Below are 26,752 nucleotides of genomic sequence, written 5' to 3'. Positions count from 1 at the left end.
CCTGGCCAGGCTAAATAAGAAGCAAAATGTTGCGCATAGTCAAAGTTTGAAATGTAGTACTTTGCCGGGGGATACGATTGTGATAGACTGCATAGATTGAACTTCCAACCAGCTGAAATTTTGTTTGGTTATCTTATAAACTTATGACCACCAGGTTAAAACCAAATCAAACAACCACGTTATGTCAGCGTTTACTGTTTGTCATAAGTGAATACAGAATATCTGAATAGGCGCCAAGTACGCCTTAACACTCAACCCACCTTTTCCATCTCTCCAAGGAAGCAGTCAATATAGTCTCTGGGATTTGAGGGATCATAGTCCGCATGATGGTCTTTCACTTTCCCCCTTACGAAATCGATAATGCCATTCCAAACGGACAACATTTTCCTGTGGGGACCAGGAATTCTGCGGCATATCCATGGGAACATGTTGTAGATCTGCAGAGATGAAACAGAAAAGCAAAATATATCTGATATGACATCAGATAAGAAACCAGACAAGTGTTTGGTTTCTTCAGGCACTTTTATAAGTAGGCCTATATTGAGTGTAAGAGGAGAAGGTGACCTGGGTCCAAATGTCCGCCTCCAGACTGATGGCTAAATTGATGTTCTTCAGGAGGGACTGGAAGTCATTGTCGGTGTACTCGAAACGGTCCCCAAACACCAGCACACAGATAACATTGGACACAGCATTGTTAATGAGCCACTGTGGGTTAAAGGCCTTACCTAGAAGTATCAGAAAAATATGCTGTTAAGACATGCACCTGAAAAAGATCATACAGAATTGCACAATATTTTAGTGCTATTTCCACATGCATGTAGCCAGTATTTAATAAAGCCTTTTTAACTTAAGTAAGGAGTGCCTCACATAGTGTTTTTTCATCTTTTCATGGAAGTTTGGACGCCCAAGTTCTTTTTGATAAGCACCCTTTTTTACTAACTGGATACAGGACCCAGTGAAGCATTCCCTTTTCTTTTCTTTTTTCTAGACATTCTTTGAGTCTGGTGGTATCATTCTTAGCATGTATCAAAGGCAAGGTCAGCTGTTCTCAAGTCATAGCCTCTCCACAGAGGTGTTCTAAGGGCTGGTGCTGGGACTCCTAATTTGCCATGTACACCACATCACTGGGCCATGTTATCTGTTCTCACAGTTTCTCATACTACTGTTACACCGGTGAAGCACAGTTGTACCTGTACTTTGTGCCAGATGACTCCGGTCTACGCACACATTTCCGCTTGCCTCTCTGAACTATCCACAAGTGTGAAGGAATGCCACCTTCAGTAGAGCCTCGCTCAAACTGCACTGCTGGTGATCCCATGATATCGAACTCAACATGGATTCTGCTACTGTTGTTGAAATCTAGGTGTCATTGCTGACAATCTATCATTCTCTGACCACATAGCCTCAGTTTCCCAGTCATGTCGCTTCTCACTGTTAAATATACATAAAATCAGACTGTATCTGACCTGCATGACTCAACTTCTGATATTGTCCATCTGACTTGAACTACTGCAACTCCCTCCTGACTGGTCTTCCAGCTTGTGCAATAAGCCCTTTGCAAATGTCACTGCATGCCACTCCTCTTTTTCATGCCCTAATTGAATACAAAGCCCTGACCCTTGCCCATAAAGCTACAACAGGCCCTACCCTACCTCCGGCTTACCTGAAAGCTATGCTAAAGCCCTATGTTCCTTCCAGGATATTGTCTGTCTCCAGTACCAACCGTTTCACCTTGCCCTCTACTTACACATGTAGTGGCTCCGTTCTATTCAGTTCAGCTGCTGAACGACCCAAAATACCTAGTGACACCATGATTCATCACTGATGATGTGCCCTGACAAACAGCATATGGATATTACCATAGCAGTATTGTCTTTATCCACCCTAACAGCACTCAAACCAAACAGATCCTGAAAACATGTTAATTCATGCCAATGTTATCATCATGTAATAACATTTATTTTTAAAAAAAATATGATCTTAAAAATGACACCTTTCCTGAAGTTTTTTCTAGAATTTCCTAGACGTTTAGGATGTTGGTAAGGACAGCTGGATGTATTGAAATCAGTTGAAAAACCTTTTGTATCATTTTGTGGGGGGGTTGGTGTATTTTGGCCATAGATGTACTCGACTAGTGCCCCCCAGGTGTATTTGACCAGAGCATATCTGCCTGTTTTGTTTTTGACAGATAATTATACTTCAGCTTTTTAATGAATCTCTGCCTGTATTATGTTACAAATTATGTTACAATTGGAAAATGTTTTGGTTAAGACTAGGACAGCTGTCCTACAGAGGGGTCATGGCTTGCAGGCCACAGTGCAGGTTGGGACAGAAAATCATTTTAAATGTTTAAATAACTCAGGATTTAGCACACTTGCTGACTACAGCTTTAACTGCTTTTAAATTTCACTGACAGGCACTTCCACTTCATTTTAATTATCAGTTTATTTTCTATTTTACATATTTTATCTTTTTTCCCCTCATTTTTATTTTATTTCTAATTTGCATTCTACTTCCTTTTGTTATTTTAAAACATTTTTATTGTACTTTATTTTCTTTATTTTATTTTTGCATTTTTAATTACTCTCATTAGTCTCCTCCCAGGTAAAAACAGTGTACTTAATATATACTTAATAAGTACGTTTTATTGTATTTACAGTGTACTTCAAAAGTGTGTATTTAAAGAATGTTATTTTGGGACAACTTATAATATACTTAAATGTACTTGAAATATAATTAAGTAGAGCTTAAACGCATTTTAAGTTCACTTTTTTGTACTAAAATTAAACTTTGTATAATTGTACTTAATATACTAAAAATATATTTAACTTTAAGTACATTATAAGTATACTAACCAAGTCACTTTAAAATGAGTTTAATGTGTACTTTAGCATGCAGATAAGTGCATTTTAAGTACATTAGAAATCTATTTCAATGTCATGAGAAACTACTTTATAGTATACTGCAGAAGTACATACTTAAGTTGTGTTATTTTGGGACAACTTATAGTATACTTAAATACACTTGAAATATAATTAAGTAGAGCTTAATCACATGTTAAGTTCACTTTTTTGTACTAAAATCAAACTTTGTGCAAGTGTACTTAATATACTAAAAATATATTTAACTTTAAGTACATTATAAGTATACTAACCAAGTCACTTTAAAATGAGTTTAATGTGTACTTTAGGATGCGGATAAGTGCATTTTAAGTACATTAGAAATCTATTTCAATGTCATGAGAAAGTACTTTATAGTATACTGCAGAAGTACATACTTAAGTTGTGTTATTTTGGGACAACTTGTAGTATACTTAAATACACTTGAAATATAATTAAGTTGAGCTTAATCACATTTTAAGTTCACTTTTTTGTACTAAAATCAAACTTTGTGCAAGTGTACTTAATATACTAAAAATATATTTAACTTTAAGTACATTATAAGTATACTAACCAAGTCACTTTAAAATGAGTTTAATGTGTACGTACTTTAGCATGCGGATAAGTGCATTTTAAGTACATTAGAAATCTATTTCAATGTCATGAGAAAGTACTTTATAGTATACTGCAGAAGTACATACTTAAGTTGTGTTATTTTGGGACAACTTATAGTATACTTAAATACACTTGAAACATAATTAAGTTGAGCTTAATTACATTTTAAGTTCACTTTTTTGTACTAAAATCAAACTTTGTGCAAGTGTACTTAATATACTAAAATATATTTAACTTTAAGTACATTATAAGTATACTAACCAAGTCACTTTAAAATGAGTTTAATGTGTACTTTAGCATGCGGATAAGTGCATTTTAAGTACATTAGAAATCTATTTCAATGTCATGAGAAAGTACTTTATAGTATACTGCAGAAGTACATACTTAAGTTGTGTTATTTTGGGACAACTTATAGTATACTTAAATACACTTGAAATATAATTAAGTTGAGCTTAATTACATTTTAAGTTCACTTTTTTGTACTAAAATCAAACTTTGTGCAAGTGTACTTAATATACTAAAATATATTTAACTTTAAGTACATTATAAGTATACTAACCAAGTCACTTTAAAATGAGTTTAATGTGTACTTTAGCATGCGGATAAGTGCATTTTAAGTACATTAGAAATCTATTTCAATGTCATGAGAAAGTACTTTATAGTATACTGCAGAAGTACATACTTAAGTTGTGTTATTTTGGGACAACTTATAGTATACTTAAATACACTTGAAATATAATTAAGTTGAGCTTAATTACATTTTAAGTTCACTTTTTTGTACTAAAATCAAACTTTGTGCAAGTGTACTTAATATACTAAAAATATATTTAACTTTAAGTAAATTATAAGTATACTAACCAAGTCACTTTAAAATGAGTTTAATGTGTACTTTAGCATGCAGATAAGTGCATTTTAAGTACATTAGAAATCTATTTCAATGTCATGAGAAAGTACTTTATAGTATACTGCAGAAGTACATACTTAAGTTGTGTTATTTTGGGACAACTTATAGTATACTTAAATACACTTGAAATATAATTAAGTTGAGCTTAATTACATTTTAAGTTCACTTTTTTGTACTAAAATCAAACTTTGTGCAAGTGTACTTAATATACTAAAAATATATTTAACTTTAAGTAAATTATAAGTATACTAACCAAGTCACTTTAAAATGAGTTTAATGTGTACTTTAGCATGCAGATAAGTGCATTTTAAGTACATTAGAAATCTATTTCAATGTCATGAGAAAGTACTTTATAGTATACTGCAGAAGTACATACTTAAGTTGTGTTATTTTGGGACAACTTATAGTATACTTAAATACACTTGAAATATAATTAAGTTGAGCTTAATTACATTTTAAGTTCACTTTTTTGTACTAAAATCAAACTTTGTGCAAGTGTACTTAATATACTAAAAATATATTTAACTTTAAGTAAATTATAAGTATACTAACCAAGTCACTTTAAAATGAGTTTAATGTGTACTTTAGCATGCAGATAAGTGCATTTTAAGTACATTAGAAATCTATTTCAATGTCATGAGAAAGTACTTTATAGTATACTGCAGAAGTACATACTTAAGTTGTGTTATTTTGGGACAACTTATAGTATACTTAAATACACTTGAAATATAATTAAGTTGAGCTTAATTACATTTTAAGTTCACTTTTTTGTACTAAAATCAAACTTTGTGCAAGTGTACTTAATATACTAAAAATATATTTAACTTTAAGTACATTGTAAGTGTACTAACCAAATCACTTTAAAATGAGTTTAATGTGAACTTCAGCATGCAGATAAGTGCATTTTAAATATATTAAAAATCTACTTTAATGTCATAAGAAAGTATTTTATAGTATACTGCAGAAGTACATACTTAAGTTGTGTTATTTTGGGACAACTTATAGTATACTTAAATACACTTGAAATATAATTAAATAGAGCTTAATCACATTTTAATTTCACTTTTTTGTACTAAAATCAAACTTTGTGCAAGTGTACTTAATATACTAAGAATATATTTAACTTTAAGTACATTATAAGTATACTAACCAAGTCACTTTAAAATGAGCTTAATGTGTACTTTAGCATGCGGATAAGTGCATTTTAACTACATTAGAAATCTATTTCAATGTCATGAGAAAGTACTTTATAGTATACTGCAGAAGTACATACTTAAGTTGTGTTATTTTGGGACAACTTATAGTATACTTAAATACATTGAAATATAATTAAGTTGAGCTTAATTACATTTTCAGTTCACTTTTTTGTACTAAAATCAAACTTTGTGCAAGTGTACTTAATATATTAAAAATATATTTAACTTTAAGTACATTGTAAGTATACTAACCAAGTCACTTTAAAATGAGTTTAATGTGTACTTTAGCATGCGGATAAGTGCATTTTAAGTACATTAGAAATCTATTTCAATGTCATGAGAAAGTACTTTATAGTATACTGCAGAAGTACATACTTAAGTTGTGTTATTTTGGGACAACTTATAGTATACTTAAAGTGCTGATGACAGATTTTTGACGTTTTTTGATATGATTTTTAACATAAAAAATAACTCAGAATGATATATATATGAATTCTGGAAAGCGCCTATTTTCCAAGTTATGATTTACAAACGCGGCTATTTTGGCGAATTTTACTGGGCGCAGCACCCTGGAGACCACTGATGATGAAGTCGAAAATGACGTCAGCGACAGAAGTCTTCCTCCTCACGCACTTGCCGATGCCCGTAGTATTGATGGGACAGGAGGTGGAGCTGTGCTCTGAACATGTCAATTTTGGATAATTTCGGTACTTCCACATGAAAATAATTACTTGGCTGTTCAGTTAAATGTCATACAAATGTGTGCTACTGTCATCCGGAGTGTAGTATTCAGGAGGGGGTCTCACATTTAGGCTGGTTTATCAGGCTAATCATGTTGGTTTGCACATCGGATCCGTCGCCGGGGACAAGGCTACCTCTTCAAAGACCCGTCAATCATGTGTTGTGAAACAAACGACGTGAAGGTACGTGACACGCAATGTATTTTAAATTCAAGATAATCATAAATGCAATCATAAAGCCGGCGTGATAAGTCGCCTTACAACGACGAGAGGCAAAGTGTAGCACTAGTTAGCATAATATGAGGAAATGCTATATTCTAGTCGGTGGACATCAACAAATGGTTGCTTTCATGAGGGTTTTTCTAAGCATTTTGCATCTGTTTTGTGATTACTGTGGCATTGGTGTGTTATACAGAACTGGATTTATGTTAAAATATCGAAGAAGTAACTTACAACCTGCCTTGTAGTAGTAACTAGACTCGTGGAAACACTACACTTTGCCATTCGTTGTTAGGAGGACGGTAATCACGCTAGTCTGGAGTGTGTTGGTTATATCCTACGACATGACTAGAAATGGTCTCTTTCTGCCCTTTACAGCGCATAAAACACGTGTGTGTGTGTGTGTGTTCCCCCTCGTCAATAAATGAACGCCAACAAGCACAGTCGCATAATCATCTGGTCAAAAAAGTCCTGCACTTGACTTCGTTAACTTCCTGCTATCATTGCACCATAACATAGTCCTGAGGTTTTGGGAAAAGGGATTTTGTAGGCTAATATGTTGGATTGCTTTTGTTACACCTGTGCTTCATTTGTGTGTTTCAATTTTATGTTGGACAGGCCTACTTTAAAATTACAAGGACGGACTACAGAAGAAATGGGATCCCAAATTGGAACTGGAAGCAGATCATGGGTCACACCATGCAACCAAACAATTTCTGCAGTGGGTCTAAGTCTTTGTCTGTCCACCAAGAACATGTCATTCTTCCTATCTTATAGTCGACACCGACTGACATACACATTTTGCACTCACAATTTGCCCTTTGTCTGGCTAGCATTTACATATACTTGTTACTGTATGTATCTCTCCTACCCCCAATATCACTCTGTAGGCCTATGTGTCCTCACGTCAATTTCTTTATGTAGGCCTAGTAACCCACCTAAACTACCGTCCATCAATATACACTCTTATCTAACCCATTATGTATCTTTTGTGTTTCCTTGTGTCAATATGCAGCCGCTGAGCGAAAAAGAGATGCAATACTTCACACCCTGAAGATGTACCTGGGGGGAATTGCCAGAAGATTTTTTGTGTGGGTAAGAACCTTTTTCTATTCTGGTTGCAGGTCCTTCACCCATTGATGCCTAAAGAACATGCAAAAAATTCCAGCTGAATGCCTAAGCCGATTTTGAGAAAAGTTTCCCTCAGCATATGAAAACAAAAATATCTTAGCCTCTGAAGCACATTAAAACATGACAGCAATTGCATTTAAACACAAAGACCCCCATCTTGCATTAGAATGTGTTCATCCAGCTCTAACATACCAACATTTTTAATTAAAAATAACTCATGAGCCTGAAAGTTGCGTCATGCTGCACTTTGGACAATGTTGCGCTTGTAATTTACCTGCTGATGTGAACACCACCTCATACAGTTTTGTATGTGACACGCTGATGTCTACCCCACTACTGCACGATAATCTGTATCTTGCATTGCATTTCAATGTTACATCGTGCCAAAGAATTATTTTATTTTGGAGCCCACCCATGCAATTTCCCTTGTATTATTTTTGCCATGTCTTTTTCTCACATTGCTGCAAAACATTCAAACTCTATCATTTACCAAGTAGAGTGTTAATGTGTGTGGATTGCCCTTCATTTCAAATTGTATTTTTGATCTAATTGTTCTATTTGCTCCACAGGGCGAAGATGAAGCGTGGCAGGATTGGGTGTATACACTGCAGGCCCTGTGGGGGGGTGGTTGTATTCTTCATGTAAGAGATGTATCTAAAGCTGTGAGACACTTGTTATTAGAATGTAATATTACTGATTTTTGTGGTGTTAACTAAATAGATGGATACATTGACCAAAAATGTTCTCCGTTTGCTTTTGTACAGTCTGAATGAATGTGTATAAATGGAGAATATGTTGTAGCATATGGATAAGCAGGGGTTAGACAATGAAACTGAAACACTTGGTTTCAGATAGGCTTGGCTATAGTAGCCCGGCCATGTATATTGACCCTGTGGAGCTCCTGACAGTCAGTTTTTCTCTTTTGTACACTGATACACCAATTTAGCCATGAAACCCTCCACAATAAAATGACAGGCGTTTCAGTTTCATTGTCCAACCCCTGTAAATGTTGTGCTATACGTGGGTTTCCCGTTTGCAAACAATCCCTGGCTTCGCGCCACTGGCTGCGCACTCTACAACCTCCGATTGTTGGAAAGTGCTGTCACTCAAACACGCTCAAGTGGTTGGCTGCTTAGCAGCCTGCCCCTCCTCACAGTGGCAATGTTTGTAAACGGGACACCTGTATAGAACACAGCTGTAAACATTACAAATATTGTTTTTACTGAGATTGCTAGTTAAAAATAAAAAAACATAGATGCCCCCCCAAAAAACTTTTATTACAGCATACACATTATATTTCCAGAACTTAACTACATGAAGGTCAGTGGTGGTACTTAACCAGATGGACAGGCTGCTTGTAAATCATTCAGCCACATACAGCACAGACATAGGCCTACTGCTTGTAAGTCATATAGGCCACATTCAGCATGTCCTCATTGAGACACAGTGGAGAAGTCATGGCTGGTGATACAGGTAATGCCATCAAGGGTTTGCTGTGCTACATCCTGCTCCCTTCAGCAAATAACCCCTTCTCTGTAGGTATGGTGGTTACACACAGCTCACATCTGACACCTGCACAAATAGAAATTTGGCTGTAATTTACCTTCCATGAACAGTTTTCATCACAGTTACAAAATAAATATCTTTCAATAAAGTTGTGGGGTATTCACTTTGATAGGCAGGTTTTTGATGGTGTTGGATAGTGTGTTTACAGATCACACTCCAAAAAAGCCTACTCTATAGGATATGGGCATCATCAGTCTTCCTCCTCACCTGCTGGTTTGCTTGTCTGTTGATGTGACAGATTTTAAAGCAGAAGTTGTACGCTTAGTATTTTGTCTTTGCATTGTAGTCTCTTATTGCCAAGTGCCAAATAACTTGGTGTTTCTCAAAGCAATTGTGCCTGCACGCTGGGTTGTTGGTTTGACTAGACATTAAGAATGAGCAACAGTAGCCTAATTCATTGCTCAGTTTAGGTTGGAGGAGGATTGACGATGACCGCTTGTATTGGGTCATGATTGCTTGTACAAACTACAAAAACACAGAGGGAAAGCTATAGGCAGGAGGCAAGTAGCCTATGCTATAGGACCTGCATCGTAATTATTTGCTTAGACTGAAGAAGGCTATCAAATATTATGCTTCATTCAATGATAAAACTAAGAAGTCTCGCAGTAGAAGACGTGCCTGTCAATATCCTAAATGAATCATGGATCGTGCTACCGGTAGAGCTAGTTGTAAGTTTGTATGTCGTTTTGTATGCTGATGCTACCCAATACCCATTATTGTATTGAGTTTAGCATGTGGCTTACATGGTATAGCGTTTGCACGTGCAAGATAACAGTACACAGTATAGATGTAGAAAGTATTAAAACAGATAGTAGCCAATACTCATGAACGGCGTGACGTTTTCCATGTGCGTTACGCCCATTTGTGGGGGAAAACAGGCAATGCAAGTCAATTGGTGGTGTTGGGGTTTAATAAACGAAAGATAAGGACCTAGACTAGCGTTGTTCACGCGCAACATCCCGAAAACGTGTTGTGTTGCCGGCTGTTCAAATAATATTGCCAAACAGCCGTGACTGAAGCATGTACTGTGTTAATTTAGGGTAGCCGATAGCATGTAAGTTGATGAGACATTCGGTTTGTTTTCACCCATAAACGGGCGTAACGCACATTTAGGAGCAAAGTACCCGGATGGTCGTTCATGAGTATTAAAATACTGATTGTCATATTTTCAACAAACAGGTTGACCTACCAATCTTTGCGCACGGACGTCCGTGATCGTGTAGTAGTAGCAGCTCTGGTAGCAGCAATTTCTCTGGTAGCAGCTAGAACAGCCAGCAGAGCTGTATCTGATCCGCAGCGCCACCTTCTGTTCTGGCGTTGACGTCACAGTATGGCGGTTGACCAAGGACCCAGAGGTCTTGCAGTGTGTATTTAAAAGTTGGATATTCGCGTAACGACGTTTTCTTTTGCCGTGAGTGTGACACAAATTGATCCTCTTTGCCATATTGTCTAGTTTATTTAAGGGATTTAATTGATTCAAGTTTCTGTCATCAGCCCTTTAAATACACTTGAAATATAATTAAGTTGAGCTTAATTACATTTTAAGTTCACTTTTTTGTACTAAAATCAAACTTTGTGCAAGTGTACTTAATATACTAAAAATATATTTAACTTTAAGTACATTGTAAGTATACTAACCAAATCACTTTAAAATGAGCTGAATGTGTACTTTAGCATGCAGATAAGTGCATTTTAAGTATATTAGAAATCTATTTCAATGTCATGAGAAAGTACTTTATAGTATACTGCAGAAGTACATACTTAAGTTGTGTTATTTTGGGACAACTTATAGTATACTTAAATACACTTGAAATATAATTAAATAGAGCTTAATCACAATTTAAGTTCACTTTTTTGTACTAAAATCAAACTTTGTGCAGTGTACTTAATATACTAAAAATATATTTAACGTTAAGTACATTGTAAGTATACTAACCAAATCACTTTAAAATGAGTTTAATGTGAACTTCAGCATGCAGATAAGTGCATTTTAAGTACATTAGAAATCTATTTCAATGTCATGAGAAAGTACTTTATAGTATACTGCAGAAGTACATACTTAAGTTGTGTTATTTTGGGACAACTTATAGTATACTTAAATACACTTGAAATATAATTAAGTAGAGCTTAATCACATTTTAAGTTCACTTTTTTTGTACTAAAATCAAACTTTGTGCAAGTGTACTTAATATACTAAAAACATACTTTACTTTAAGTACATTGTGAGTATACTAACCAAATCACTTTAAATTGTGTTTAATGTGTACTTTAGCACGCGGATAAGTGCATTTTCAGTACATTAAAAATCTATTTCAATGCCATGACAAAGTACTTTATAGCATAGTGCAGAAGTACATACTTAAATTGTGTTATTTTGGGACAACTTATAGACCCCTTGCACCTCCCTTGACAACCGTCGTCAGAACGAACTCAGAGGACAATCGCGCTCCGAACGCAGTGCACAGCCCGTTGGAATAGCCAGATGACTGCAGATCAGTGGTCGGCAATTTCATTTGTATACGGACCAATTCCCGCCCTCAGAATTAAAATTATCAGATTCTAGAAAAAAAAACAGTATATGAAGGTGACAGTACCGATATTCCTCTGCAGACTTCCTTTGTGCTTCAAACTTTCTCGCCAAAGGACCACTTAACTGAATTGACTCGAGCTTTAGGCACTGCAAATGCATCTCGCTTGCTTTGTTAGACCCGTGTATACATTTCAATGCTGTCTTATTTTTTTGGTGAAATGCCAAGATAATGTTACAAATATAGACCGGTATTCTTCTGTAAGCTTCCATTATAACGATGCGTTTCAAACTTTCTCACCAAATGAAATGACGCGCTGGAGCTACAGGCACTGCAAATTCATGTCGCTTGCTTGTTAGGCGAGGCGTGAAATGTAGGCCTATGTCACGAGAATGTCTCAAATAGGCTACGGTAGGCTACTATAATTGTGGATGATGTTTAGACATAGTCTAATCCACTCACGGACCACTAGCCTATTTTGCAATGGTGGCGCCAACTGGGGAATGAGATCACGCGGATGCAGGCAGGGAAAAAAAGATATAGCCTACACGTAAAATAAACAATGTGCAACGTTTAGGCCTATGCCTTACGATTATTTAGACAGGGTGTAGTCAGAGTAGAGTAGTCAGCGTGGAGCTAGGAGCCAATGGTAGGCTAACAGAATAGACAGCGTGAGGACTTCCCAAAGCGACTGTGCATAATGCGTGGTGATTTGCTGTTGGAAAACGCATGGTAGTCATAGGCATATAGCCTATTTGCGTGAGCATCAGCACACAAAACATTCGATTTTATGCAAACAAAAAATCCTTACTAGGACACTTTATTTTACTAAAAACAACACGCAATGCATGTCAGCGCAGGTCACGGGGAGTTGTTCTCAGATTGTACAGCCTATCCGTCAAACATGGGAACACTGACGGGCTAGACCCGAAAACTTTTCATCCCACTTTTTGTTTTGGCTTCTCTTTATTTTCAGCTTTTAATACAGTTTCACTGAACAGCATCATGCTCCTGTGCGACTCCTTTATCTTCACACTGCATTTTTGGTTTGGAATTACGCACCGTCCGAGCGAAAACTCTCAAATAAGACAAAGGCTCGGACACCATCTACATTTACCCATCAAACAAATCATCATTGTCCACTCAAGGTGTGTCCATGAACATCTGATGAATAAAACGTGAATGGTGACATTATCAATTTGGCTGCTAACCAAAGAAGCAATGATAATATCGTAATGGCAAAATATAGGCTATGCATGCGCAATAGCAATTATAACGGCCAGAGGGGATGCTCAATAAGCCAGGGGAAAGGGGGTGCCCCCTGTTCCAACAGCAACAAGGTGGTCATCAATGCTGGTCAAATTCATTAAATTCCACATACTAAATGTAAGATTAATGAAACGGACTCAAGCAGGCACAGGAGGCGGACTTTCTTTGGACGGCAGTTTATTTCCTTCACACAGCAAAAGGGCATTACTGCAGCATCCGAGCCAGGGAATCGCTTTTCTGACTCCAAACATTTTAACAGCAACAAAATACATTTCACAACTGGAGACATACCTTCACACAGCAAAAGGGCATTACTGCAGCATCTGTACAATAAAAATAAAAGTAACATTCATTTAGTTCACGAAGGACCGTATGCAACGTCATAGTTCCAGAGAGGGAGAGAGGCAAGCAGAATGCTCAGGCATGGAATCAATGCGGTTCGGAAAACCGATCAAACATTCGGAATTCTAAAGTACCATGCCACCAGAATACATGCATATACAGTGCCATATAACAGTGATACATAGTAGAGGTAAATATGATGTGAATTCTCATGCATACTTGCATAATTCATCCACAAAACGAACACTATGCTAATACATCTACTGCAGGTGTAGGAAGATGCTAATCTCCCAAAAGATCCTCGTGGTTAATAGAAAATGTAAATAACTTTCTTTACAACTTAGTACATTTCCTGCATATCCCCACAGCGTGTACACAATTACATCATTAATAAGATCCATCAAGAACACAGTTTACATTGCATTTTACAAAGAGGAAACAATAATTGAAAACAGAGCACATTAAATAGTAAACTTACCCGAGCCAGGGAATCGCTTTTCTGACTCGGCTACGGGAACCCCAGAGGGTCAAAACACAACAGACCTGCAGTTCTCCGAAGTGCCACAAGGTGTCTCCAACGAACAATATTCTGCTCAATAATGGCAAAACTCATAAAAACTATATATTTCTCAACAGCATTTTCAACTCTGTTACACCAATCAAAGTTGTGCAGCGAGTGAGACGGTTTGATCACAAAGCCATCAAGTTTATCAGGGGGCGCGCTCAGCCTTTGTGTGTCTTCAGTGGCAATATAGACTAGACGCTGTCAGCGCCTGCTGTTTGTTTGAAGGCAACTTTTCGCTGCGCCATTCCAACTTGACAAATGTCTCACAGAAAGCATGTAGGCTAAAACACGGTGGTGTTGGAAGAAACGCAAAACGATCGAAAAGGACCTCCATGGTTTTAACCGAGATTACCGAGATCCTTTTGTACCAAGGGGGGTATTCACGCCAAAAGCCCATCTAAATTCTGACACTTGTAGTCTATGCACAACAGACTGGCCATTGACTCACTCCACACAGTAGACTACTCTTAATCTGACCTTGTATAGATTCAAATATTAAGGCATAAACGTTGCGCATTGTTTATTTTACGCGTGGATAGGCTATAGCCTATTTTTCCCAGCATGATCTCATTTTTCAGTTGGCGCCACCACTGCAAAATCTGGAGTCTGCAGAGGCTATTTCTAATCGCCATCCTTATTTTTATGGCTAGGATATTAATATGAACATATTTGTAACATTATCTTGACATTTCACCAAAAAAATAAGACAGCATTGAAATGTATACACGGGTCTAACAAAGCAAGCGAGATATTTGCAGTGCATACAGCTCGAGCGCGTCAATTCAGTTCAGTGGTCCTTTGGCGAGAAAGTTTGAAGCACAACGGAAGTCTACAGAGGAATATCGGTACTGTCAAGTTCAGATATTGTTTTTTCCCCTACAATCTGATTATTTTAACTCTGGGGGCGGGAATTGGTCCGTATACAAACAAAATTGCCGACCACTGATCTGCAGTAATCTGGCTATTCCAATGGGCTGCGCACTGCGTTCGGAGCGCGATTGTCCTCTGAGTTCGTCCTGACGACGGTTGTCAAGGGAGGTGCAAGGGGTCTATAGTATACTTAAATACACTTGAAATATGATTAAGTAGAGCTAAAACACATGTTAAGTTGACTTTTTGGTACTAAAATCAAACTTTGTGCAAGTTCACTTACTACACTAAAAACATACTTAACTTTAAGTGCATTCTAAATATACTTATAAATTCACTTTAAAGTGTTTATGAAACGAAAACAAACGGTCATTCCCATTAAAGCCTTGTTTTTTCTGATAGCATCGATGAGACTTTGAACCCAATCATCCTGGAGGAACTTGTGAAAATGGCAACTCAAAGTGTGAATTCTGTGAAATTTGGTGTGACTAATGAGCTGGGCTGTGACATCATAGAGGGGAGTCCCTGGTTTGCTAGTATGGCGATCTGAGAAAACAACACACATTTGATGGACCCACATCTTATAAAGGAACCAAAATTCTGATACAAACATCAGCGTGTCGAAAAACCACACATCCAACCTCATGAGAAAAAAAAAACAGCAGCACAAATCTATTTCAGAGGCACTGATACATCTGCAGAAAGTGACATGTCTGACAGGCGAAGTGACGATTGTTGACATAGCCTGACAGTTCGTTTTGTTTATGGTTACGGTTGCTAAGGGTGCTTTGCCATGACCCACAGATGACATGGCGTGTGTATTTGTTGACAAATGGGGGGCATTTTGATTCAATTGCGCGATATAGTGTGATTGAAATGCATGTAGGCTACATGCAAAAATATCATCAACTAGAGAAAAAACTGAGGTATTAGGCTGTTGGAAAAACGCCCTATATAGCCTGAGTCCTCAGCATATTTTTAGCGTTCATCATTATTATTATTTTTTGTGCTCAAAGTCACAGGCGTCGCGTGTCCCTCAGCCGGACTCTGAGGACGAGGTGTGTCCAAACGTCAGCCACACGTGCACCACAATACTAAAAACAAACAATCAACGCTTCAAAGTAGGCCTACGCTATGTGCATCTCTGTTTATTCGCTAAGCAGTAGCAGGACTTTTTCTAGGATTTTTTGGCATGAGGGAGCATCATGGCAGGTTACAGGGGGTGAAGGGGGGTGTTCCCCCCCATGAATGAGAAATTTATTAGGGGCGCTCAAATATATATATATATAAAAATAAAAGTATGAGGGTGCACCCACGGAGGTATGAGGGTGGAGCGCCCCTATTTCCCCGTTCAGAAAAAGCCCCGAGTAGCCCAATCTGTGAGTTGGCTGTCCTCGACTGAGAGCACCACGCTGATGTGCGGATATCCTCCCAAAACCAATTTATTGACCAGTTGAATGGCAATCAATAAAAAGTGCATATTCCGAGAGCATTCGCATCGGTTTGGCATGTAATGTGCATTACCCTTTCCTGAAAACAACATACAAAGCAGATGGACAAGGTAAAACGAGTAGCCTAAAGCAAAGCAGTGCACTCACCTGTCTTCGTGCCCGAGCAGTTACAGGGGGCAGTTTCAGTCTGCACGCCGGCGAACTGCTTGAGGCAATAGCATTCTCTTCAGTCCAACCATGCCCGCGACCTCCACATTTGTGGTGAAGCACAAGGGGTGGAAATGTGCAGAGCACAACAGTGACCACGAGCTTGCTTCAAAACCATGCATTGGATCCACAGAGCCCTAGCTTGATTTAGCCTTCTCCTTGTCGGCCACAGTTCCATCATTCTTCACAGAAGGGAACTTGTGCAAAGATATTCCTTCTGTCAAGTAGCCATTTCTGCTGCTGGCACCGTTCGGCCCTCCAGCAACACACTGCTTGACACTGCGCTTTGTTTTGGTACTAGCCGCCATTGATCTGAACAAGGTGGAATGAGGTGAACTCACCCCTTCTATGTCACGCATATCATTTGCATAAAATTTGCATGTCACCAAAAACACACTTTTTGGGAACGTTTTAACATGACTTTTAGGACACAATATCACCCAGACAATATCCCATTTTATTCACAAGGCTTAGAACTTTCAGAATCTGTCCTGGAAATGGTCAAATTCCTTTACTTTGTTTTCGTTTCATAAACACTTTAAATTATTTTTAAGGTGAACTTTTGCGTGCTGCGAATTGTTATTTAAGTATACAACGAATCTATTTCAAGGTACTAAAATCAAACTTTGTACAAGTGCATTTAATAACATCATACTTCACTCGAAGTAGGCCTACATTATGAATATACTTACAAATTTTCCACCTCACTGTCTCACGTGCACGTACACCCACACACACCCTTGCATGCAGATAAACACATACACACACACACAAAGAACAGTTGCTAATGTAGGCTGCTTGGCCTCAATCACAACAACATTATACACACCGCCTGTCTCAAAAACACCAACATCTTACAAGGCGACAGACTTTTTTGTGATTTTTTTTTATATGTTTTCAAAGAATCTGACTGCCCATCCCCCACCCCAACATGCCACCACCTGAAGCTTCACTTCACTTTAAGACAGACCTGACAAGGCAAAAAAATAAATAATAATAATTATATATATATATATACACAATATCAAACAAATGAAATAATAATTTAATAATTACAACAAAAAAAACATAAAAATAAAAATAAATGGCGCCTCGGCGCAGTGCGCCACTGATTGCCTGTCAAGTATTAGCCTGTTTATAAACGTGTAATTCTCATCAAAAATATGCTCTATGTGGGGTTAAAAGACTTAACAACAAACATAACCCCAACCACAACCTATGAGCATTCTAACAAAAGGAAATTATTTACATGGAATAAATCATTTTTTTTCTGTTAAAATGCTCGTTGTTGCATTTTCTCCGGATCACTGCCCGGACGGCAGACACAGGAGCATGGCCGTAGGGACATTTGAGGCTAGCGAGGTCCGGACCTCGCCTATCGTGAGAGGTTTTTAAAAAAAAAAAAAAAATATTATTAGGCCTATTATTTTAACGGCAAATATGACCAACTGAAACACACAAAAACATCTATAAACCTTTGTGAAGCGTCCTTTGCAAACTGTGGTTAACCTCCATGTGCTATGTGTTCTAGTTTTGCCTTTGTGTTCTGTTTTTGAGAGTAAACAAGATTGATTAATATCGCAAGTGGTGCGACTCGTGGGAGAGAACGCAACTCAGCCGACATCGCAAGTGTTTGGTCGCGTTCGTGACAGAGCATTGTGCAACGCAAAATTACCATGCTTTCTGGTTGGAAAAATGCATTGAAATGGCAAAGTGTGCGTGTGCAGCCTGCGCAGTAATGTGCCGTCACGAACGCGCCCATTAAGCACGCGCTTGGTGAGATCTCCGCTATCAGAAAGCCCGCGCTTGGTGAGATCTCCGCTAACAGAAAGCCAATAAAGCTCATGCGTGACAAGTAGGCTATGGTGTCTTAAAAAGCCATTTGAGTCATTATTTTAAGAAGGCCGGCTGCTGCATCAGCTGCTGCATAAAGGTAAAAGCAGGATATCCGTGAAAGGAAATTGATTGTAAATTGGAAAGCCTGTGATAAACACTGATAGAGGAGGTCACCGGAACATCTTCAGGTGTGGATATTTTCCTGTTAATTTGGACAAGTGCCAAGACTGTCGACGTTGCCACGTCTTCGTCAGAGTCAATCGCAGTAAAATATCCACACCTGAAGAGGCTCCCGTGACTACTGTGTCTGCATAGCCGTGACGCATCAGATGGCTCAGGAGCGCGGAGGATAGGCTACTTTTCTTTCTCGTTGATAGACTTTTGTCTTCTGCGCTTGTGAAAAACTATAACAACTAAATAAAAACAAAACGTTTGATGCGACTCTAGGAAGAAAAAAGTTTACTCCAAAATAGGTGGTTTGCACTACAGAGATAGCTATCCCTGTATCTTTGGAGGAAAACAGCTGAAGTGTAATTTCATTGGGAGAAAAATATGAATGGCTGAGCAACTTGCCATCTGAGGATGTAGCTTATTGTGCAACTTCAGGGTCAAGCTTTAGTTTCCTTACAAAGGGCTTTACTGACTGGGAGAATGCTGTTTATAATAAAAGAGGCATGATACCAAAGCATAGCCATTCAAAGGGAATAGGCTGAGTTGGCTGAAAACTACAACATATTTATTATTATACATGTCTACATATTTACTATTTCACATTAGGCCTATACATTCATAGAGGAGGGCCTTATATATAGGCCTGTGTAGCCTATATTTATTTATTTTATGAATTAATTTTTAATTCATATTTATAATAAAATTTCGGCGCGCGCTTCGCACGCATCATGGACCTCGCCTACTTCACATNGCTGGCTACGGCCATGCACAGGAGTCCCCGGAAACTCCTGAATCACATGATCTGTAGGAGACAAAAAAATAACAACACATTTTTTTTTAGGTATTATACTTAGTTATAGGAAAATGCAACTACTGTAGGCCTATTATGCAGTCACCCCCAACTGCAAGAGGTACAGTATATCCTCACAACCCCACAAACCTTTGGTTAGGGCATTAAGCACTGACATCTAAATGGTTCTAACAGTTATTTCTCATCTCTTTCAGCTGCCTGTGTCTTATTTTTTGCCTCAACCATTGTGCTTCACAAACCATCTGAAAAGAGTGCATCAGTACAATGAGGACCCTTGTCCTTCAGAATGAAATAAAGTGAAACAGCATCATTTCAGGATATAAGGTCATAAGTGGTTAGGGTGTCAGACTTGTAGCCCAAAGTTTGTCGGTTCGACTCCTGACCCGCCAGGTTGGTGGGGGGAGTAATCAACCAGTGCTCTCCCCCATCCTCCTCCATGACGGAGGTACTATGAGCATGGAACCGTCCCGCAGCACTGCTCCCTAGGGGCGCCATTGAGGGCTGCCCCCTTGCACAGGTGAGGCATAAAGGCAATTTCTTTGTGTGCAGTGCTCACTTGTGTGTTGTGGAGTAGGGGTGCGCAGTATGGACGGTATACACTGTGTGCAGAATTATTAGGCAAACATGTTTTTTGACCATATTGTCTTTTTTAAGTATATTTTGCAACAGCAATCTATATGATCATGAAAACCTATTGAATTTAAGCATTCCAGGTCATGCATATTTGTATAATAAAATGCGGATGTATTCGAAGGTGCTCAACACCTTATATCAAGTGTGCATAATTATTAGGCAAATTTGTTTTCGTCTGGGAAAATGGGCCACAAAACAGATCTAACAAACTCTGAAATGTCTATACATTTTGAAGTGTTCTAAAGGGATGTGGCTGTCTTGAAATTAGCAAGATGTTGGTCACGTTCACACAGAACTATCAGATGCACCGTTACAAAGTCATCAGTCTCTTAAGAAATGTCACTGCCAAAGATTGAAAAGAATTTAATGTGAAGCTACAAAAAAATATTACCCTGCAGGCCTATCATATTCCAGAACAGAAAGCAACACTGAGTGTCCAAAAGAACAGGGTATTGAGCGCTCAGAGACATGGCCAAGGTAAGATAGGATGACACCAGACAACCATTCAACAAGTTAATTAAGTCAAGACTGGGTCAAAAATACCTGGGGACAGAGTTTTCAAAGGTATTATGACTCTTGACAGACAGGGTGGATGAAACCATGGCTGGATCTTTTAGAGGGAGAAAATCGCATCATTTACGAAGACAATGGTATTTATGCAGTAATCTGCTGGTATTTGAGTGGAACTCGGGAACTGATCTGAGTGTGCACATCACTGATCTAGCCATAGGCTCATCAACCTGGTCCATTAACAGTCACTTTCACTAGTTCATAAAACCATTGAAAAAACTGTCTAAAGACATTTCTTGACCCAGTTTTGACTTAAGTTTCTTGTTGAGTGGTCTTCAGGTTTCAACCTATTTTACCTTGTCCATGTATCTGAGTGCTGAATACAATGTTCTTGTGGACACTCGATTTAGGTTTCAGTTCTGGAATATAACAGCACTGCAGGGTAATAGTTCTGTGGTAGTTTCATCTTCAATTCTTCTCAATCTGGCAATTACTTTGTGGGCACATGTCATGTGACACTGACATTTCCTTGCTCTACATCATCGTGTATCTGGCATTCGAAATATGCACACAAAATATTTTTTGTTTTGTTTTAACATGTGTGGTGTTGTACAGTAAGGCCTAGGCCTACTTACCGCCCAAGAGCAGGAGTTTGGCGGCCAATACCTGGGAATCACCGTGGCGGCTGCGGCTTGGCAAACAGACCTCCACGTAATGGAAGTCAGGGTTAAGGAATTGAAGGCGGTTCCTAATTTGGTTTGCGATATCCCTATGATTCGCTACTATAATGTCACTCGATTCCACCCTCATAGAATGTGAGTCTGGAAAATAAAATAGTCCAAATTTAGGGAACTGACTCTGAGTGGTCGCCACGCGCACGTGTCTTTATCAGTTCGTCCAGCGACCAGCGTCCGTTGATGATGATGATGATGATGATGATGATGAGAGGAGGAGGAGGAGGAGGAGGAGGAATATTCAAATTTCGAAACAGATCAAGGCTAGTGATAATTTTGGGCGCGCACTAGTGGTGTGGTGGTGACGACGAGCGGGAGGAACTTCATTTCCTGAGCGGGAGGAACTTCACGTCTGGCAGAATTGCGTTTAAGGTAAGGTTAATTGCGTTGCATTTACGGTGAGCTGTTTTGGGACAAGTATACATGTTATTTAATTGGGAGCTATAGTCTACGATTTGATAAATTGGGGCCTTAATAACAACAAGCTAGCTAGTCATAACTCTCTGTCAGGGATGTAGTCTACTTTTTTATGGTGGCCTATACTGTAGGCAATAGGCTATTTGAGCATTTCTGAAGTGGGTATACTGTATATATTTGTGCTATTCAAAATAATAATAATTTTAAGTGGGTAGAACTAGTATTATACTGAAATCCCTGGAATTTAGAAGTGGGTACTCCGTATACCCGCGTTCTACGTAGACTGCTCTCTGTGCTAAAAGCCATGGCCAAAAATTGGCGCAAAAAATGGGACAAGGGTCTATCTAAAACAAGTACAAGTTGACAATTGTATCCTACATGGATAGAGCTGCACTAATCATGTTTTCCCCTTGTCACTCAGGCGTAGGCTACCCTAGCCTAGGCTACAGGTATGCAACGTTTGCCAAAATCCAAGAAATTCCGAAGGAAATCTGATGACAAAGAGGTAGGTTCGGACGAACTAATCTAACGAAGTAGAACTAGCATAGACCTAATTGTATTTTCCTTGCCTCATAGGTAATGAAGAAGACGTTTCAGATTTTTTTTTTACATAGAGACATTTCATTTGCAGAAATGTAGGCTTCAAAATTCAAGCCTATGAGATGAGCTATGAGAAGAAAGGTGCAGTTTAGGCCTAATGATGAGGCCTTGCCATGTCTACTAGTCAGCTACTTGTGCTAATTATATCAATCTGTTTGCAGAACAGACCCCGGCATTACAAAACCTTTCTTTGTAGAAGTGAGACACGAATTCCAAGGTCCAGCATAAACCGAAAATGAAATGCACTGGTAAAATAATTATTTGTTAATCTCATTATTCACAGTAACTGTGTCTGTGCTGTTGTCTTAAGAAAAAGAAAAAACTGTGTTGTACTGCATTATGCAAAGTGAATAAGGTTCGTGTACAGGGATGTCAAACTCAGGCCCGGGGGCCAAATTTGGCCCGTGGAGCCATTTTATTTGGCCCGCCAGATCATTTCAAACGTGTATTACAGTTGGCCCACATACACCATAACTATAGGCCTATATATTAAGATTTGAACATGGACATTTGTATCTGTAACATCAGGGCCGGTTCTGGCTTATTTGGCGCCCTAGGCGAGTTTGAGTTCTGGCGCCCCCCCCTCCCTCTTTTTTATACCTTACAGAACACAAGAGTAATACCGGTAGTAAGCTTAACTAAATAGCATCAAGAACAATAACTGTTTTGCATCAAATGGATTTCTGGTTCTTTTGGACAGCCGACCAACACATCAGATTGAGTCGCATGAAAGTACCTTCACTGTGTGGTGTCTTGGATGTAATGGTGGTGGTGCCCCCAACCCCAGATGAGAGGGAGGTTATCAATGTGTTTGAATTGTAAAATGGAATTGAAATGCTGGGAGAGTAGTACAGTACATTTGCATGTCAAATGCATGTGTAGACAAGCCTACCAAGGAGGTCTGCATTGATAGCCTATCTACACTACCTACAGCATCACAAAGCATGGCAGCATAACAATTTTAATAAGCTACACATTTGTGCTGTCTATGATTCCAAACCAATTTCATTTCTGTACTGGAAATAGTGGTGCATTTGTGAGTAGGAGAATGAGAAGGGGGCTATCTATGTGTTTGAACTGGAGGGACAGGGTGAGAGAAAGGGAGAAAAGCTGTCACGCTTTTGAATTTCATAATATACAAAATATAGTAAATAGCCTCACTTGTCTGCAATACTACATCACTCAGCATGAAAACATGCTGTGCATGGTTCTGTTACATGATTAATGTAGGCCTATATGTCATTCTGGTCTGGAAACAATGTTTTTTTTTAAGCTTACAACAAGCAGGTAATTCATTCAAGTGGATGGAAGGAGATATGGCAGCTAAATTTGTTTTAAACATGGCACCAGTCTTACTTTACATTGCTTGTCAACCTAAGCAAGTATTATGATGTCAGGTGGGTGTTAGTGAGTAGGCTACTAACAGCTACTTTACTGGATTTCATTGCTTGGCATACTTGGCTAATGTTAGCATGCTAACTAGCGATTTCTCAGATCAAAAGCAAAGCTCTTTTCCCTCTAATTCCAAACAGTAGCCTCATAACTATTAGGCTTTACATGATCACAAACGGTTGCTGATTAAATCACATACTTCCAAAACACCCTCTGCAACTCCTGCATCATGCAATGACTGGTTTAATGAGAACATAACAATTCTCCACCCAGCAGAGCAGCATTGCTGTTCGCGCTTGCCGTCTGTCTCTCGAATGAGTCTCCAAATTCAAAATAGATCGCACGCTGTCACTCGTCCCGCCCACTTTCTCAGGACTGTCTGTTTATTGGTTCACAGACTTTCCAGAGACAGTTGAAAGCGATATTACTATTGGCTGAGGGGCGCTTTGCCGTGAGGAGCGCTTTCGCCACGATTTGTAGATTGCGACTTCATAAAAAAACCTCCATATCGCAAAATTACGCATCGGAGAGCGCCATTTCGGCGCTCCTTCTTCACATTGCGCTCTAGGCGACCGCCTAGCCGGCCTATGCTTATAACCGGCCCTGTGTAACATCACAGGAATATGAGTGGGCCCAGGGCATTAAAACAACTCACACTCAAATGCAACAGAATGTGCAGGCACATTTGAACTATGATGGGAATCTGTTTAGACATTCATTTAAAAAAAAAACAATTTTGGTCCATTTTTGTAATATATATATATATATATATATATATTGAGTTTGGCCAATTCTCTCCAGATTTTTATTTTGGCCCTCGGTCCATTTGAGTTTGACACCCCTGCTGTAATAGATTATTAATCTTGGAATATTTGGAATACTTTTCTGTGTTAGTGTCTGCATTTCCCCATTTTGGGTTTGTGTTTGGAATTCCTTGGAATCCTTTTTTTTTTGCCCCACCTAGGCTTCCAGTCTACTCCAGTTCCCCTCCCAACTCAAACCCTTGACAGTGAAATCATGACAAAAAAATAACAATTAATTCCTTGCACATTTGGGTTTGAACCAGGTATTGACAGCCCTTAATTCCAGATTTCTTTCTAACTTTAAATTGTTTTGTGACACAAGGCCCCTCTTCCATCAAATCAAGACAGCAGTGCTGAGATTTTCCTCGGCCCAAAAACTGCTAAACGGCCAAGAAGTGAACTGAACGACGAGTCAACCTGGGTAGGTGTTCCATATTTCTATGAAGACTGCACAGTATTATGCACCAATTCACATATTGAACTGTCCATTTCTCACAATTCATTTCTACATGTCATGCATATTTCATTCTTTCGTTGCTATATCTCGCAATACTAATAGATCGTCTTTTTTACACCACATTTAGCATGTTGCAGATGGATCAAGTACTGGGTTGCAGCCAGCACCATCACTCAGTACATGGAAAAGCCAAACACAGGTAGTCAACCTTCTGCTATTTACAACTTGGTCCTTTAAGGCATGGTTTGCCACTTACTTTGTCATGCAGTACATCTTCCAACTGTCATGTGAATGAAACAGAGTATTGCAAGGGGACTGTTCCTCAATCTAACACTGTAGCCGTTGTTTGTGAACACTGGGGAGAGAATTTGGCATACAATATAACCTCGGCGGTGTCCAGGTCTTAATTGATCTAGCATGTGGCCCCGTTAAAAACCCAGTGGTGGTGGTTTGCCCAGCAGAAAACCTTTGAAGCACAGGGCTAGTGTTGGTGATCCTGTGGGTCAGAGGTAGCCAAGCTGTGCCCTCCTAGTGACGCATTACTTTTAGCGTTGCAACTAGTCAGGTCAAGAGCAATGTAAGTACCGGTACTTTCTGAGTTCCCGAAAATACGGGAACTCCTCCCACTCTGTCGGTAAGCAAACAGCCATAAGCAAACCAAGGGAGGTGGGTCAACCATGCCGTTTGGGAAATGTTAATTGTGATATTCATTGGTCAGACCAAGTCTGGAAGAGATTTGAACGTCGATAATAATCAGGCTAGGTCAGAGGTCTGCTGGGGAAATGTATCCATACACAAAATGTGGAGGACATAAGTCCATGTCCAGATATAATTTCACTTAATTTATCTTGTGTGACACAAGGTCCCTCTTCCATCCAATCCTGGGGATTCATTTCTACATGTCATGCATATTTCATTCTTTCGTTTCTATATCTCGCAATACTAATAGATTGTCTTTTTTACACCACATTTAGGATGTTCCAGATGGATCAAGTACTGGGTTGCAGCCAGCACCATCACTCAGTACATGGCAAAGCCAAACACAGGTAATGTCAACCTTCTGCTATGTACAACTTGGTCCTTTAAGGCATGGTTTGCCACTTACTTTGTCATGCAGTACATCTTCCAACTGTCATGTGCATGAAACAGAGTATTGCAGGGGGACTCTTCCTCAATCTAACACTGTAGCCGTTGTTTGTGAACACTGGGGAGAGAATTTGGCATACAATATAACCTCGGCGGTGTCCAGGTCTTAATTGATCTAGCATGTGGCCCCGTTAAAAACCCAGTGGTGGTGGTTTGCCCAGCAGAAAACCTTTGAAGCACAGGGCTAGTGTTGGTGATCCTGTGGGTCAGAGGTAGCCAAGCTGTGCCCTCCTAGTGACGCATTACTTTTAGCGTTGCAACTAGTCAGGTCAAGAGCAATGTAAGTATCTATTGACTATCTATGACTTATGATAGGCCCAGCCACTATGGACCTTACACATCTAAGAATCCTGGTCCTATCATACGTTGACCTTATGACTCTACATTCTCTGTCTATCTCTTCTTCCTCTGCCTTCCTGCTTTTTCTGCCTCTCCTCTATACCTCTCCTTTTAAATCTATCTCTAAAAATGTTTTTTTTTTTTTTCCATTTGTTAAGCACTTTGAGTTACATGCCTTGTATGAAACAGTGCTATACAAATACAATTATTATTATTATTATTATAAGTACCGGTACTTTCTGAGTTCCCGAAAATACGGGAACTCCTCCCACTGTGTCGGTAAGCAAACAGCCATAAGCAAACCAAGGGAGGTGGGTCAACCATGCCGTTTGGGAAATGTTAATTGTGATATTCATTGGTCAGACCAAGTCTGGAAGAGATTTGAACGTCGATGATAATCAGGCTAGGTCAGAGGTCTGCT

General features: G+C 38.9%; 2 protein-coding genes across 2 annotated transcripts in view; both read right to left on the bottom strand.

Moving 5' to 3' along the window:
• The window catches only part of LOC134451526 (uncharacterized), a 296,996-nt gene that overhangs the window by 738 nt on the left and 269,506 nt on the right, over positions 1–26,752 (bottom strand). The gene's annotated exons all lie outside the window — the stretch shown is intronic.
• LOC134451525 (cytochrome P450 2J4-like) overlaps positions 1–26,752 on the bottom strand; it is a 59,795-nt gene that overhangs the window by 25,149 nt on the left and 7,894 nt on the right. Inside the window, exons 4-5 of the mRNA XM_063202030.1 lie at positions 565–725; positions 261–437 (exon numbers count right to left, since the gene is read on the bottom strand). Of these exons, the coding sequence (XP_063058100.1) occupies positions 261–437; positions 565–725 (338 nt within the window). The remainder of the gene's footprint in view (positions 1–260; positions 438–564; positions 726–26,752) is intronic.

The sequence above is a fragment of the Engraulis encrasicolus genome, chromosome 6 (genome assembly GCF_034702125.1).
Source record: "Engraulis encrasicolus isolate BLACKSEA-1 chromosome 6, IST_EnEncr_1.0, whole genome shotgun sequence".
Classification (NCBI taxonomy): Eukaryota; Metazoa; Chordata; class Actinopteri; order Clupeiformes; family Engraulidae; genus Engraulis; species Engraulis encrasicolus.
Note: the sequence above shows the minus strand (reverse complement) of the source record. Positions and strands in the feature narration are given on the sequence as shown.